This window comes from Xenopus laevis, chromosome 5L (genome assembly GCF_017654675.1).
Source record: "Xenopus laevis strain J_2021 chromosome 5L, Xenopus_laevis_v10.1, whole genome shotgun sequence".
Classification (NCBI taxonomy): Eukaryota; Metazoa; Chordata; class Amphibia; order Anura; family Pipidae; genus Xenopus; species Xenopus laevis.
In genome coordinates, this window is record NC_054379.1 from 68,076,306 (window position 1) to 68,089,815 (window position 13,510).

Here is a 13,510-nt window from a genome sequence, read left to right on the forward strand (position 1 = left end):
CAAGACCCCCAGTGGAAGAATCCCCAATTGTTACTTATAAGGAGAAAAAGCATTCTTTAAAAGGTATGCTTCTCCCAAGCATTGTGCTATACACACAGTACTTATCTTGCAACCTAAAATAAGAAATTAACCCTCATAATAAATGACAGCAATAGATGTGCTAGAGAAAATTTAGACATTTGCCATAGCTTCTGTCATTTCTTGTTTAGGCTACTTCACTTTTTTTTATGATTATATTTTTATTGATGGCTTTGGGATTCATTTCATTTTTAGTGCATATGCCAAATTAATGAAATAATATATTCTTTTTAGGAATTCCGTGTTTTAGAACAAGACCAAAATCTCAGGGCATTCACTTTAGCTATATCCAAAGCATGCTTAAAGTACTACAAGAATAATTAGGGCTTAGCAATAATCATTGTCCTCCTCCCCCCCAAAATTTTTTTTTGAACAGCTTCTTCAAATCTTTTCCTTCTAGGGATGGGCAGATTTTTTCACTTTGTGTCAGTGCAGAAATTACGCCCATAGACTTTTTACGCCCATAGACTTTAGTGGGTGTCCGCGACATTTCACTGGTGGCAAATTTTTGGCGAAATGTGTCAAATTCGCCCAAGCCTAATCCCTACTTCTCATTATAGGCATGGTTTTAAGGTTTACCATGTGCTAACAAATTGCCACAATTCAGTATTATAAGCCTAGCCTACCCTCACAACCCTCAGAGCATTCCAAAGAACATGATATTCACCTTTCTTAAAGGAGAAGGAAAGGCAAAATAGAAATAGCCTGCTAAAGAAAGCACTGTGTAGATAGCAATCACTCACTGTTTTTAAAGACTTCTCTGTGGTCTCTTATTGAAGCAGAGATACTCTCTCAGCACTGCAGCCTGTGACTCGGGTGACATCACTCTTTTTTCCTAGCTCTTCCTGCCTGCTGCCTGAGGCAGCCCTGAGGCACATTGGTTATTATTCTGTTGTTGTGTGCATGTACTGGGGAGCTGATGATGATGACGCACATGCAAATTTCTAAGTGCGTGTGTCATCATTGACCCTTATGGCCATGCCCCCCAGTCAATCAGAATCGAAGTGTCTGGGAGCTGACACACGGAAACTTTTTTTAAATTCAATTTTGGACAGCTAATAGGCAGCATCAAGTGGTGCACAGCGATTGAGGAACAAATTTCTCCACTCTCCGCTTACTGACGCTCCCCAAGCTGCTGGCGCTGCTTAAAGGGGTGGTTCACATTCAGAAAAAAGTTTGTAAACTCATTTATTTTAATACACAACTCCACCACAGTCAAATCTCCTCAGACGGTCTTTTTCACTGGGTTCACTGACACTTCTCCACAGTCCTCCCCCCTCCCTTCAGTGCTCATGATGTCATATGTAGTGTGGGCTATGGCTGCTTTTAGTGCTTAGTGTGTCTCTATGAATTGTGCATTGAACCAATAGCGAACACTGAGGGAGTGACAGCACAACAAATACCTGCATAATAACGGCAACCCGATCAGGGAGGGAATTTCTGACAGGGTGTGTGGGCTAAGAAAGGACTTTGAAAACACGCCCACTCATTTTGCAAAGATGAAAGGACAGCAGGCAAACAACAACTTCAACATCAACCTTTCATTATTACTGGATTGCTAAAGTATTTTGGAGCTGTTAACACTAGGGATGTAGCGAACGTCGGAAAAAAAGTTCGCGAACATATTCGCGAACTTGCGCAAAAACGCGAGCGGTTCGCGAACGGTTCGCGAACCCCATAGACTTCAATGGGAAGGCGAACTTTAACATCTAGAAAGACATTTCTGGCCAGAAAAATGATTTTAAAGTTGTTTAAAGGGTGCAACGACCTGGACAGTGGCATGCCAGAGGGGATCAAGGGCAAAAATGTATCTGAAAAATCTGCCTGTGTGTGCTTGGAAGAGATAGTGTAGGGGGAGAGCTGTTAGTGATTTCAGGGACAGATGATAGTAAGTTTGCTGGCTAGTAATCTGCTTGATACTGCTCTGTATTGGAGGGACAGAAGTCTGCAGGGATTTGAGGGACATTTTAGCTTAGGTAGCTTTGCTGGCTAGTAATCTACTGTTCTCTTTAAACAACTGCCATACGTTGACCTTGTAGGCATTGTTTGCCCAGTTTTTTTGGACGCAGCCACTGAAGCACAGTTGCCAGAAAAAATATGCCATATAATGCTGAAAATAGTCATTTTCGCCATACGTTGACCTTGTAGACATTGTTTGCCCAGTTTTTTTGGACGCAGCCACTGAAGCACAGTTGCCAGAAAAATTATGCCATATAAATGCTGAAAATATAAATTTTTTTGGTTGCAGCCACTGAAGCACAGAGGCCAGAAAAATTATGCATATAAATGCAGAAAATATGCATTTTTTTGGTCGCAGCCACTGAAGCACAGTTGACAGAAAAATTATGCCATATAAATGCTGAAAATATAAACTTTTTTGGTTGCAAGCCACTGAAGCACAGAGGCCAGAAAAATTATGCCATATAAATGCAGAAAACATGCATTTTTTTGGTCGCAGCCACTGAAGCACAGTTGACAGAAAAATTATGCCATATAAATGCTGAAAATATAAATTTTTTTGTTGCAGCCACTGAAGCACAGAGGCCAGAAAAATTATGCCATATAAATGCAGAAAAAATGCATTTTTTTGGTCGCAGCCACTGAAGCACAGTTGCCAGAAAAAATATGCCATATAAATGCTGAAAATAGTCATTTTTTGCCATATACGTTGAGTCAACGTATGGCAAAAAATGACTATTTTCAGCATTTATATGGCATATTTTTTCTGGCCTCTGTGCTTCAGTGGCTGCGGCCAAAAAAACTGGGCAAACAATGCCTACAAGGTCAACGTCGTTGACCTTGTAGGCATTGTTTGCCCAGTTTTTTTTGGCCGCAGCCACTGAAGCACAGAGGCAAAAAAAAATATGCCATATAAATGCTGAAATAGTCATTTTTTTGGTCGCAGCCACTGAAGCACAGTTGCCAGAAAAATTATGCCATATAAATGCTGAAAATATAAATTTTTTTGGTTGCAGCCACTGAAGCACAGAGGCCAGAAAAATTATGCCATATAAATGCAGAAAATATGCATTTTTTTGGTTGCAGCCACTGAAGCACAGAGGCCAGAAAAATTATGCCATATAAATGCAGAAAATATGCATTTTTTTGGATGCAGCCACTGAAGCACAGTTGCCAGAGCGGAGGGAGGAGGAGGACGCTAAAGGACAGCTGTGTGTGGAGTCATGAGGCTTGAAGAGAAGGACAGCTGCATAGAAGTCAGAACAAGTCTTCCGGCGTGCAGTAACCCTCCGAGATCCACCCCTCATTCATTTTAATAAAGGTCAGGTAATCGACACTTTTTGTGACCTAGGCGAGTTCTCTTCTCAGTTACAATCCCTCCTGCTGCACTGAAGGTCCTTTCTGAGAGCACACTTGAGGCTGGGCAAGACAAGAGGTTCATGGCAAATTGTGACAGCTCTGGCCACAGATCAAGCCTGCGCACCCAGTAGTCCAGGGGTTCATCGCTCCTCAGAGTGTCGATATCTGCAGTTAATGCCAGGAGTCCGCTACCTGCCGTCGAGGCGTTCTTTGAGGGTGGATCCAGAAGGGTTGTGGCGCTGCCTTGGACAGAAAAACATTTGCATGTCTGACGTTACAGACTGGCCAAAGGGCTTGTCCTTGCAGGTGTGCTCGTGGCAGGATTACTGGCACCTCTGCCCCTGGAATGTTGATGAGTTCTGAAGTGACATCACCCTTAAAAGCATTGTACAAAAATGTTTTGCAGGCTGGTTTGTAAATGCCGCATCTTTTCGGACTTGTGGTATGTTGGTAACATTTCTGACACTTTATGCTTGTACCGAGGGTCTAGTAGCGTTGCGACCCAGTACAGGTCCTTCTCCTTAAGCCTCTTGATACGGGGTCCTTCAACAGGCATGACAGCATGAAAGACCCATTCTCACAAGGTTGGATGCAGAGCTATCCATCTCCGCTTCCTCATTATCAAGGACTGCATCATCCACGGTCTCCTCCCCCAGCCACGTACAAGACCAGGGGTCCCCAAAAGGTCACCACTAGCCCCTGGGAAGCCTGCTCCTGTTGGTCCTCCTCCTCCTCCTCCACAAAGCCACCTTCCTCCTCTGACTCCACTTCTGGCACCTCTCCCTGCGTTGCAGCAGGTGCCTGGGTTCGTTCTGGTGATTCCGACCAGAAATCGTGCGCTTCCAGCTCCTCGTCACACTGGTCTACAGCCTCATCTGTCACTCGTCGCACGGCACGCTCCAGAAGAAAGCGAAGGGTATTAGGTCGCTGATGGTGCCTTCGGTGCGACTGACCATATTTGTCACCTCTTCAAAAGGTCGCATGAGCCTGCAGGCATCGCGCATAAGCACCCAGTAACGGGGAAAAAAATCCCCAGCTGTGCAGATCCAGTCCTACCACCCAGTTCAAAAAGGTACTCGTTGACGGCCCTTTGTTGTTGCAGCAGACGTTCCAACATAAGGAGCGTTGAATTCCAGCGAGTCTGGCTGTCAGAAATCAAACGCCTGACTGGCATGTTGTAGCGCTGCTGAATGTCAGCAAGGCGTGCCATGGCTGTGTAGGAACGTCTGAAATGGGCCGACACCTTTCTGGACTGGGTGAGAACGTCCTGGAATCCTGGGTACTTGGAGACAAAACGTTGGACTATTAAATTTAACACATGTGCCATGCAGGCACATGTGTTAAATTGCCTAGTCTCAACGCTGCCAACAGATTGCTTCCATTGTCACACACCACTTTTCCGATCTGCAGTTGGTGTGGGGTCAGCCACCGATCGGCCTGTGACTGCAGAGATGACAGGAGTACAGATCCGGTATGGTTTTTGCTTTCCAGGCACGTCATCCCAAGACAGCGTGACAACGGCGTACCTGGCACGTCGAATAGCCTAGGGGAGCTGGGGGTGCACAGGTGTGGAGGAGGAGAAGGAGGACCCAGCAGCAGAGTAAGAAGAAGAAAAAGACGAGGTAAGAGAGCGAAAGGAGGAGTAGAGGTGGTGGCAGAAACCGCGTGCAATCCGTGGCGGTGACACCAACTCCACTGTTGTTGTTGAGCTACCCATTCCCTGCTTCCCAGCCATTACCAAGTTCACCCAGTGGGCAGTGTAGGTGACATACCTGCCCTGACCATGCTTGGAGGACCATGCGTCAGTAGTCATATGGACCTTTGGCCCAACACTAAGTGACAGAGATGCGGTAACTTGGCTCTGCACATGTTGGTACAGGGGTGGTATTCCCTTTTTAGAAAAAAAATTGCGGCTGGGTACCTTCCACTGCGGTGTCCCAATTGCTACAAATTTGCGGAAGGCCTCAGAGTCCCCCAGCTGGTATGGTAAAAGCTGGCGGCTAAGAGTGCAGACAAGCCAGCTGTCAGACGCCGGGCAAGGGGGTGACAGTCAGACATTGGCTTCTACGCTCAAACATGGCCTTCACAGAAACTTGGCTGGTGGCAGATGACTGGAATGGGAACAGGTGGTCAAGGTGGAAGGCGGAGTGGAGGGTGTTCAACGGGTCAAGGAGAGCAGAGGTAGAGCAGTAAGATGCTGGACCAGAAGGAGTGTGGCTTTTAGTTTGCCTGTTGCCTTGAGGTGTTGCTCCCAAAGTGCTTTTTGCTTGCCGCTCATGTGCCTTCGCATAGAAGTTGTACCTATGTGGGGTGTTGGGTTACCAAGGCTCAGTTTCTGACTGCACTCATTGCAAATTACAATGCTTTTGTCAGAGGCACACACATTAAAAAAATCCCACACTGCTGACTTTTTGGAAGTGTGCATCTGGCCGGTAACAGTAGAAGTTGGCGGAGTTTGGCGGAGTTGGCGGTATTGGCGGCAATGGCGGTGCGTTGGCCGGCTGAACACAGGTTGCCGATACATGTTGTTGCCTCTGATCCCTGCGGGCTGTCCTCCCTGCTTCTTCTAAAGTCTTATTCTCCTACTGCCTCTCTGACTCTCCGTCTCTCCATCTGAACTACCCTCCTCTTCTCTCTTCTACTAGGCACCCACAAAACATCAATCTCCTCATCATCATTCTCCTCAGATGCATCAATTTCTTCTGACACATCAAAGAAGGAAGCAGCAGCGGGGCCTCCTCCTCATCACTCATAATGTCCATCTCTATCGGTTCTCTGCCAGAATTAAAATCTGGTGTAAGGTCCTCATCTCCTTCATCTTCTTCTGGCAATAATGGTTGCGCATTACTCAGTCAAGAAACTCATGGGAAAATTAACTCCTCTGACCCCAGTGGAAGAAGGGCACCGGTGGTGGAGAAGTGTTACGTGGGTGGCCATAGCAGTGGAGGATGAGGAGGATGTTGTGGTTAAAGTTAGAAACGGTAAGGATGGGTGTGCTGTGTAAGCCAGTCAACTACCTCTTCAGCATTTTGGGAGTTCAGGGTCATTGGCTTTTTAAAAACTGGGCAATTTGCTAGGGCCACAGGATTGCATAAGCAGCACGGCCCCTAGCACGGCCTCTGCGTGGCGGCCTGCCTTTGCCTGGCATTTTTTTAAAAAACAACAACAACAACAAAAACTCAGTTGGTTTTTTGGAAACGATAATACACCACAGCTAGATGGCGGGTTGAAGAAAACACTGTGCAAATAATGCCTACAAAGTCAACGTATACACTACTACAGCGGTGGATACGGATTACGTAAAATATATGAATGCTGCTTGAAAAAAGTAACTCAAGTGGTTTTTTCTAGAAAACGGATAATATTATCAATATTTTAGACAAAATGGGGACAAGGTCACACAGCTCGATGGCGGGTTGAAGAAAACAGTGTGCAAATAATGCCTACAAGGTCAACGTATACACTACTAACAAGCGGTGGATACGGATTACGTAAAATATATGAATGCTGCTTGAAAAAAAAGTAACTCAAGTGGTTTTTCTAGAGACGATAATATTATCAATATTTAGACAAAATGTGAACAAGGTCACACCAGCTCGATGGCGGGTTGAAGAAAACAGTGTGCAAATAATGCCTACAAGGTCAACGTATACACTACTAAGCGGTGGATACGGATTACGTAAAATATAGAATGCTGCTTGAAAAAAAGTAACTCAAGTGGTTTTTCTAGAGACGATAATATTATCATATTTTAGACAAAATGTGAACAAGCTCACACAGCTCGATGGCGGGTTGAAGAAAACACTGTGCAAATAATGCCTACAAGGCCAACGTATACACTACTAAGCGGTGGATACGGATTACGTAAAATATATGAATGCTGCTTGAAAAAAGTGACTCCGGTGTTTTTTCTGGAGACGGTAATATTATGGATATTTAGAAAGAATGGGAACAAGGTCACACAGCTCGATGGCGGGTTAAGAAAACAGTGTGCAAATAATGCCTACAAGGCCAACGTATACACTACTACAGCGGTGGATACGGATTACGTAAAATATATGAATGCTGCTTGAAAAAAGTGACTCCGGTGTTTTTTCTGGAGACGGTAATATTATGGATATTTAGACAGAATGGAACAAGGTCACACAGCTCGATGGCGGGTTGAAGAAAACAGTGTGCAAATAATGCCTACAAGGCCAACGTATACACTACTACAGCGGTGGATACGGATTACGTAAAATATATGAATGCTGCTTGAAAAAAGTGACTCCGGTGTTTTTTCTGGAGACGGTAATATTTGGATATTTAGACAGAATGGAACAAGGTCACAACAGCTCGATGGCGGGTTGAAAGAAAACAGTGTGCAAATAATGCCTACAAGGCCAAACGTATACCTACTACGCGGTGGATACGGATTACGTAAATATATTATGGCTGCTTGAAAAAAGTGACTCCGGTGTTTTTTCTGGAGACGTAAATATTATGGATATTTAGACAGAATGTGAACAAGGTCACACAGCTCGATGGCTGGGTTGAAGAAAACAGTGTGCAAATAATGCCTACAGGCAAATAATGCCTAAAAGGTCAACTTATTACACCTACAGCGGTTAGTAAAATAAAAAAAGTAAAATAAAAAAAAATGAATATTAAAAAAAAAAAATTAAAGTTGGTGCTGCTGAACTACTAGGAGCAGCAGATTAGCACACCAGTCCCACTCCCCAACACTGCTAGACTAATAGCACTGGGCTCTTATAGTAGTAGTAGTAGTAGTAGTAGTAAACAACAAAAAAATAAATAAAGCAGTCCTTACAAGGACTACTGTTATTGCAGCAGTCAGCAGATGAGATCAGAAGCAGGACAGCTGCCCACTGCAGCTACATACAGAGCACTGCAGTAGAAGGTAGATTACTAGCCAGCAAAGCTACCTAAGCTTAAATGTCCCTCAAACCCCTGCAGACTTCTGTCCCTCCAATAACAGAGCAGTATCAAAACGATTACTAGCCAGCAAACTTTCAACTGTCCCTGAAATCACTAACAGGCAGCAGCTCTCTCCCTACACTATCTCTTCAGCACACACAGGCAGAGTGAAAAAACGCTGCAGGGCTTCGGTTTTTATAGGGAAGGGAGTGGTCCAGGGGAGAGCTTCCTGATTGGCTGCCATGTACCTGCTGGTCTGGGTGAGAGGGCAAAAAAAAGCGCCAACAATGGCGAACCCAAAATGGCGAACGTCGCGCGACGTTCGCGAACTTCCGGCGAGCGCGAACACCCGATGTTCGCGCGAACAAGTTCGCCGGCGAACAGTTCGCGACATCTCTAGTTAACACGTGCACTGATGCTGTTGCAGTGGAGGGAGACAGTGAGTGAGGGGGAATCATGTAGGAGCATTTTTCCTAGTGAAGGCTTCCATACAAACGATCGTATACTGAATGATCTTCTGCCATAAATGGGGAAGGGAGGTTGGGGGAATGAGGGGAGAGAGCAAGTCAATGCATTTTTCATAGTGAGTGTCTTTAATTTAAACTACGCTATATAGATTGATGTAATGTAGGCAGGTTAATGTCTTCAGCCACAAATGCTGGGGGAGGGAGGGGAGAGCGCGGGGAGAGAAAGTGTCTGGCATCAGCCCGCTCCCATGTGACCCGCTCTGCATAGAGAGTGAACGCTCCTCCTACATGGAAAACTTTCTCATATGCCTCACAGCAAATTGCAGCTTGTATGGTGAAGTTTTCTGGGAAGCAGTGAGGAAAGGTAAACATATTTACCATAATAATAATGAACACACGTCGGTAGTGACACGCCCCAAAGGTCAACATGGTTTTTTTTTTTTCGCGTATGAGCAGTAAAGAGATAGAGGAAATGGAAGACTAGGCTACCTTACTAAGATCGCGCCTGCGTGACTGATTAGGTGAGCCGAACAAGGAGATGGATTCTACACTATAGGATTAGGAAATGTGAGTTGCAAATATAGCGTTTTAGTAGATCTTGGGGAGTAGATTATAGGGAGATAGCTAATAATTTTTCCTTCTCCTTTAACTTCTGCAGGTTTTGGTTCAGGCTTCTTTGTAGGCACCTCTATTAAAATTAATACAATTCATGGCTCATAATTATCCATTTAAAAAGTAGATTCTGGTGGTAATATTTGAAGATATAAGGTGTATGCCATATCTCAAGAAATGGATAGAGATCATCAGTGGCCCTGGCGCAAAATTAATCATTTTGATGATGGCTTACTTAACTCATTTGAGTATAATTTTTTCATTGTCATGAAGCTTTCCAACCCCCTAATCAACCTATATTATAGCACACAATGTTTACCTTTCTTGACTTCTGCAGGTTTCAGTTCAGGCTTCTTTGACGGCACCTCTGTCAAAAATAAGATAACGGATGAATGTTAAAAACTGACCTTACCAAAAGACTGGAGTGCTAATATCTGAAAAGGGCTTATGAGATCTAAATATTGATATCAAAAAGTGATATAGGTACTCAAGAACTTCGGCACAACAAAAATTAGTAATTATAATAGGCTCTTGCCTAAGAATGTCTGATTATCAATAACTGTATTTCCACCTTTCTGAATTTCCTTTCTGCTTCAGTTTTTTTTTTGTGTAGCTCATCTGTCGAAGGTAAAAAGCACACTATTACAGCTCATTTTGAAAAGAGCCGCCTGAACTGTACTGCCCAATTCTGGCTAATTTGCGAGAACGCAAGTGGAAGAATCCCCAAATGTTACTTATAAGGAGAAGAAGCCTTCTTTAAAAGTTATGCTTCTCCCAAGCATTGTGCTATACACGCAGTACTTGGCTCAGAACCTAAAATAAGAAATAAACCCTCTCAATAAATAACAGCAATACAGTAGATGTGCTAGAAACCATTTTGAAATTTGCCATAGCTTCTGTCATTTCTTGTTTAGGCTACTTCACTTGTCTGCTTTTTTAATATGATGTTTTAATTGATGGCTTTGGGTTTCATTTAATTTTGTAATGTATATGCCAAATTGCTGAAAAATATATTCCTTTTAGGAATTCCCTGTTTAAGAACAAGACCACAATCTCAAGGCATTCACTTTAGCTATATCCAAAGCATGCTTAAAATACTCCGAGAATAATTAGGGCTTAACACGAATCATTCTCCTCCCCCCCCAAAAAAAAACAGATTCTCCAATGGCTGCTTCAAGTCTCTCCCTTCTTCTCGTGATAGCAATGGTTTTAAGGATTTCCGTGTACTAGCACATTGCCACAATTCAGTATTATCAGCCTAGCCAACATTCACAACCCTCAGGGCATTGCAAAGAACAAGATATTCACCTTTCTTAATTTCTGCAGGTTTTGGTTCCAGCTTCTTTGTAGGCACCTCTGTTAAAAACAATAAAATTCATGGTTCATCATTTTCCATTTAACAAGTAGATTCTGGTGGTAATATTTGACCTACGAAGGCCTATGCCATGTTTTAAGAAAGGGATAGAGATCCGCAGTTTCCCTGGCACAAAATTGATCATTTTGATGACGGCTTACGTAACTCATTTGAGTTCGTCCTATGTGCTTTTAGAAAACAATTTATTTTATTTACCTTTCTTAACTTCCTTCACTTCTGGTTCAGTCTTCTTGACTGGTACCTCTGTTGAAGGTAACATTCGTTTATGAATTTTTTTTAAGAGTAATGACAAATGGGTACTGGTTATTTTAAGCTTGGTTGGAGTGTACCAAGCAAAAAAATATCACAATAGTAAATGCAATAGAAGACTTCTTTTAAAGTCGGTACTCCTGAACCTCCTACTATAGAAATGTTACTATCTACTCACAAAGTAAAATAAAAAAGAACCCTCGTTGAAGATGAAGCTCAATAGTTTCATCATATCCACTAACTTTTCCAGTGTTTCCTTCAATGCTGTCAAGTTTACGTTTCTTTCAGTGAATCTCTTTAAGATAATAGTGAAATGAAGATCTTAGGTTTTATTACATTAATATAGAATGATCCTCATTAACCACAGCATTGGCATTTTCCTTAAATGAAAGCTCAATGGAATTGTGGGCTGGCGATGGCTATAAAAAAACCCAAACATTCTCTCAAAGACTATTTTCTTTAAAAAATAAAGTGATGACTTTGGGTGAGATTTCTTAAATCACCCTCCTTTATTAGATCTGCTCTTGACTATGAGGGATTATAAAGTTTCCCATGAATTCGCTAATTAACATCGTTCGGCATTATGAGTGGAACCAACAAAGCGATCAACTTTTTTCCGTAGTCAGTGTATGTACAGGAGAACGATAATCACCTTTCTTAACTTCTGTAGGTTTTGGTTCAGGCTTCTTGATAGGCACCTCTGTTAAAAATAATACAATTCATTGTTCATTATCAGCAGCATGACCGATAGGGTGTGGTGTTAATATGTGAGATGCAGTTTGTCAAAATCTCCCTTTATCAGTCGGCTCGAGTGCAAAAGCATTTTAAGTTTTTCCATGAAATATCAATTCATGGCAATTCTTTAAAATAAGTCTACCAACTCACACCACCATTGACTTTTGATATAGGCAGGTTATTTAAGAGAGTGTGATATTCACCTTTCTTTAATTCTGAAGGTTTTGCTTCGGGTTTCTTTACATGCACCTCTGTTAAAAAATTATATTATTCATGGTTTATTATTCCAAAAATACTAATACCTTCTAGGGTTAATATTGCATGAGGCAACATGTCTATGGAGGCTTTCATTCACCACCTAGACCATAACATACAGTATCTAGTAGTGATAAGTCTAAAGCAAAGTTCAAGTTGCTTTTGACTTAACACTACTGGAGAGACAATAGGAGATCTAAACAACATTTTTACTAAAGTGATACAGATGCTCAATGAGCTTATTATGAAAAAATCCACTTGCGTATCCATTTGCTTTGCCCATTTAAATCTTTAGAAGGTCTTTACAACAGTGTCTATTTTTTTCTGGTTGTTCTGTTTACCTTTTTTAATGTCCTTTATTTCTGGTTCAGTCTTCTTAACTGGTTCCTCTGTTGAAGAAAATATTGCTTTACTGAATTGTCTTTTTCCAGAGCAATAGTCAATGGGCTACTTAAATAGGCTACTGGATGTATTAGGTGATGGTGGGCTGCATTGAGCAAAAACACGTAACAATTTTTAATGATTTCAGTAGTAGCCATCTTAAAAATAAAAAACTGCTTCATGGCCTCATGATGATATTCGTATACTATTGCATCACACCCTAGAACTTGAAATTAACTCTCACTTTATGAATAACAGTTGAATACATTCAGTCTACTTCTATCTCTAGATGAAAAGCTTTTTCAGTCATCGTTTCAATTTTAATTCCTTCATAAACAATAAAACGAAATAATGAGAGAATTCGTTTTCAGTGAATTTCATGTTTCAGGCAAAGCTCGATATCATTGTGCTTTCATGGCAAGCGTATGTAAGAAAATGTGCATGTAGGCAGAGGATAATAAGGATGTCAGGATGCTTATCCTCCATTTTAAATAGAACAATGGCTTTTGAGCATACTGTTAAAAATTGCCCTCTTATAATCATTCATTGTCATGAAGCTTTTCAAACCCCTAATCAACCTATATTATAGACAGAGTTTTATGGAGCACACAATTTTTACCTTTCTTGACTTCTGCAGGTTTCGGTTCGGGCTTCTTTGACGGCACCTCTGTCAAAAATAAGATAAGGGATGAATGCTAAGAACTGACCTTACCGAAAGATTGGAGTGCTAATATCTGAAAAGGGCTTATGAGATCTAAATATTGATATCAAAAAGTGATATAGGTGCTCAAGAACTTCATCACAACAAAAATGAGTAATTATAATAGGCTCTTGCCTAAGAATGTCTGATTATCAATAACTGTATTTCCACCTTTCTGAATTTCCTTTCTGCTTCATTTTTTTTTTTGGTGTAGCTCATCTGTCGAATGTAAAAAGCACTCTATTACAGCTCATTTTGAAAAGAGCCGCATGAACTGTACTGCCCAATTCTGGCTAATTTGCGAGAACGCAAGTGGAAGAATCCCCAAATGTTACTTATAAGGAGAAGAAGCCTTCTTTAAAAGTTATGCTTCTCCCAAGCATTGTGCTATACGCGCAGTACTTGGCTCGCAACCTAAAATAA

General features: G+C 42.1%; 1 protein-coding gene across 50 annotated transcripts in view; it reads right to left on the bottom strand.

The window, feature by feature from the left end:
- trdn.L (triadin L homeolog) overlaps positions 1-13,510 on the bottom strand; it is a 374,840-nt gene that overhangs the window by 63,048 nt on the left and 298,282 nt on the right. For 48 of the 50 annotated variants that reach the window (XM_041562894.1, XM_041562885.1, XM_041562883.1 and 45 more), the window contains 7 exons: positions 13,007-13,054; positions 12,348-12,395; positions 11,955-12,002; positions 11,669-11,716; positions 10,963-11,010; positions 10,701-10,748; positions 9,712-9,759 (listed from right to left, as the gene is read on the bottom strand). In XM_041562894.1, the coding sequence (XP_041418828.1) occupies positions 9,712-9,759; positions 10,701-10,748; positions 10,963-11,010; positions 11,669-11,716; positions 11,955-12,002; positions 12,348-12,395; positions 13,007-13,054 (336 nt within the window). The remainder of the gene's footprint in view (positions 1-9,711; positions 9,760-10,700; positions 10,749-10,962; positions 11,011-11,668; positions 11,717-11,954; positions 12,003-12,347; positions 12,396-13,006; positions 13,055-13,510) is intronic. The other 2 variants (XM_041562857.1, XM_041562859.1) reach the window with 2 other exon arrangements.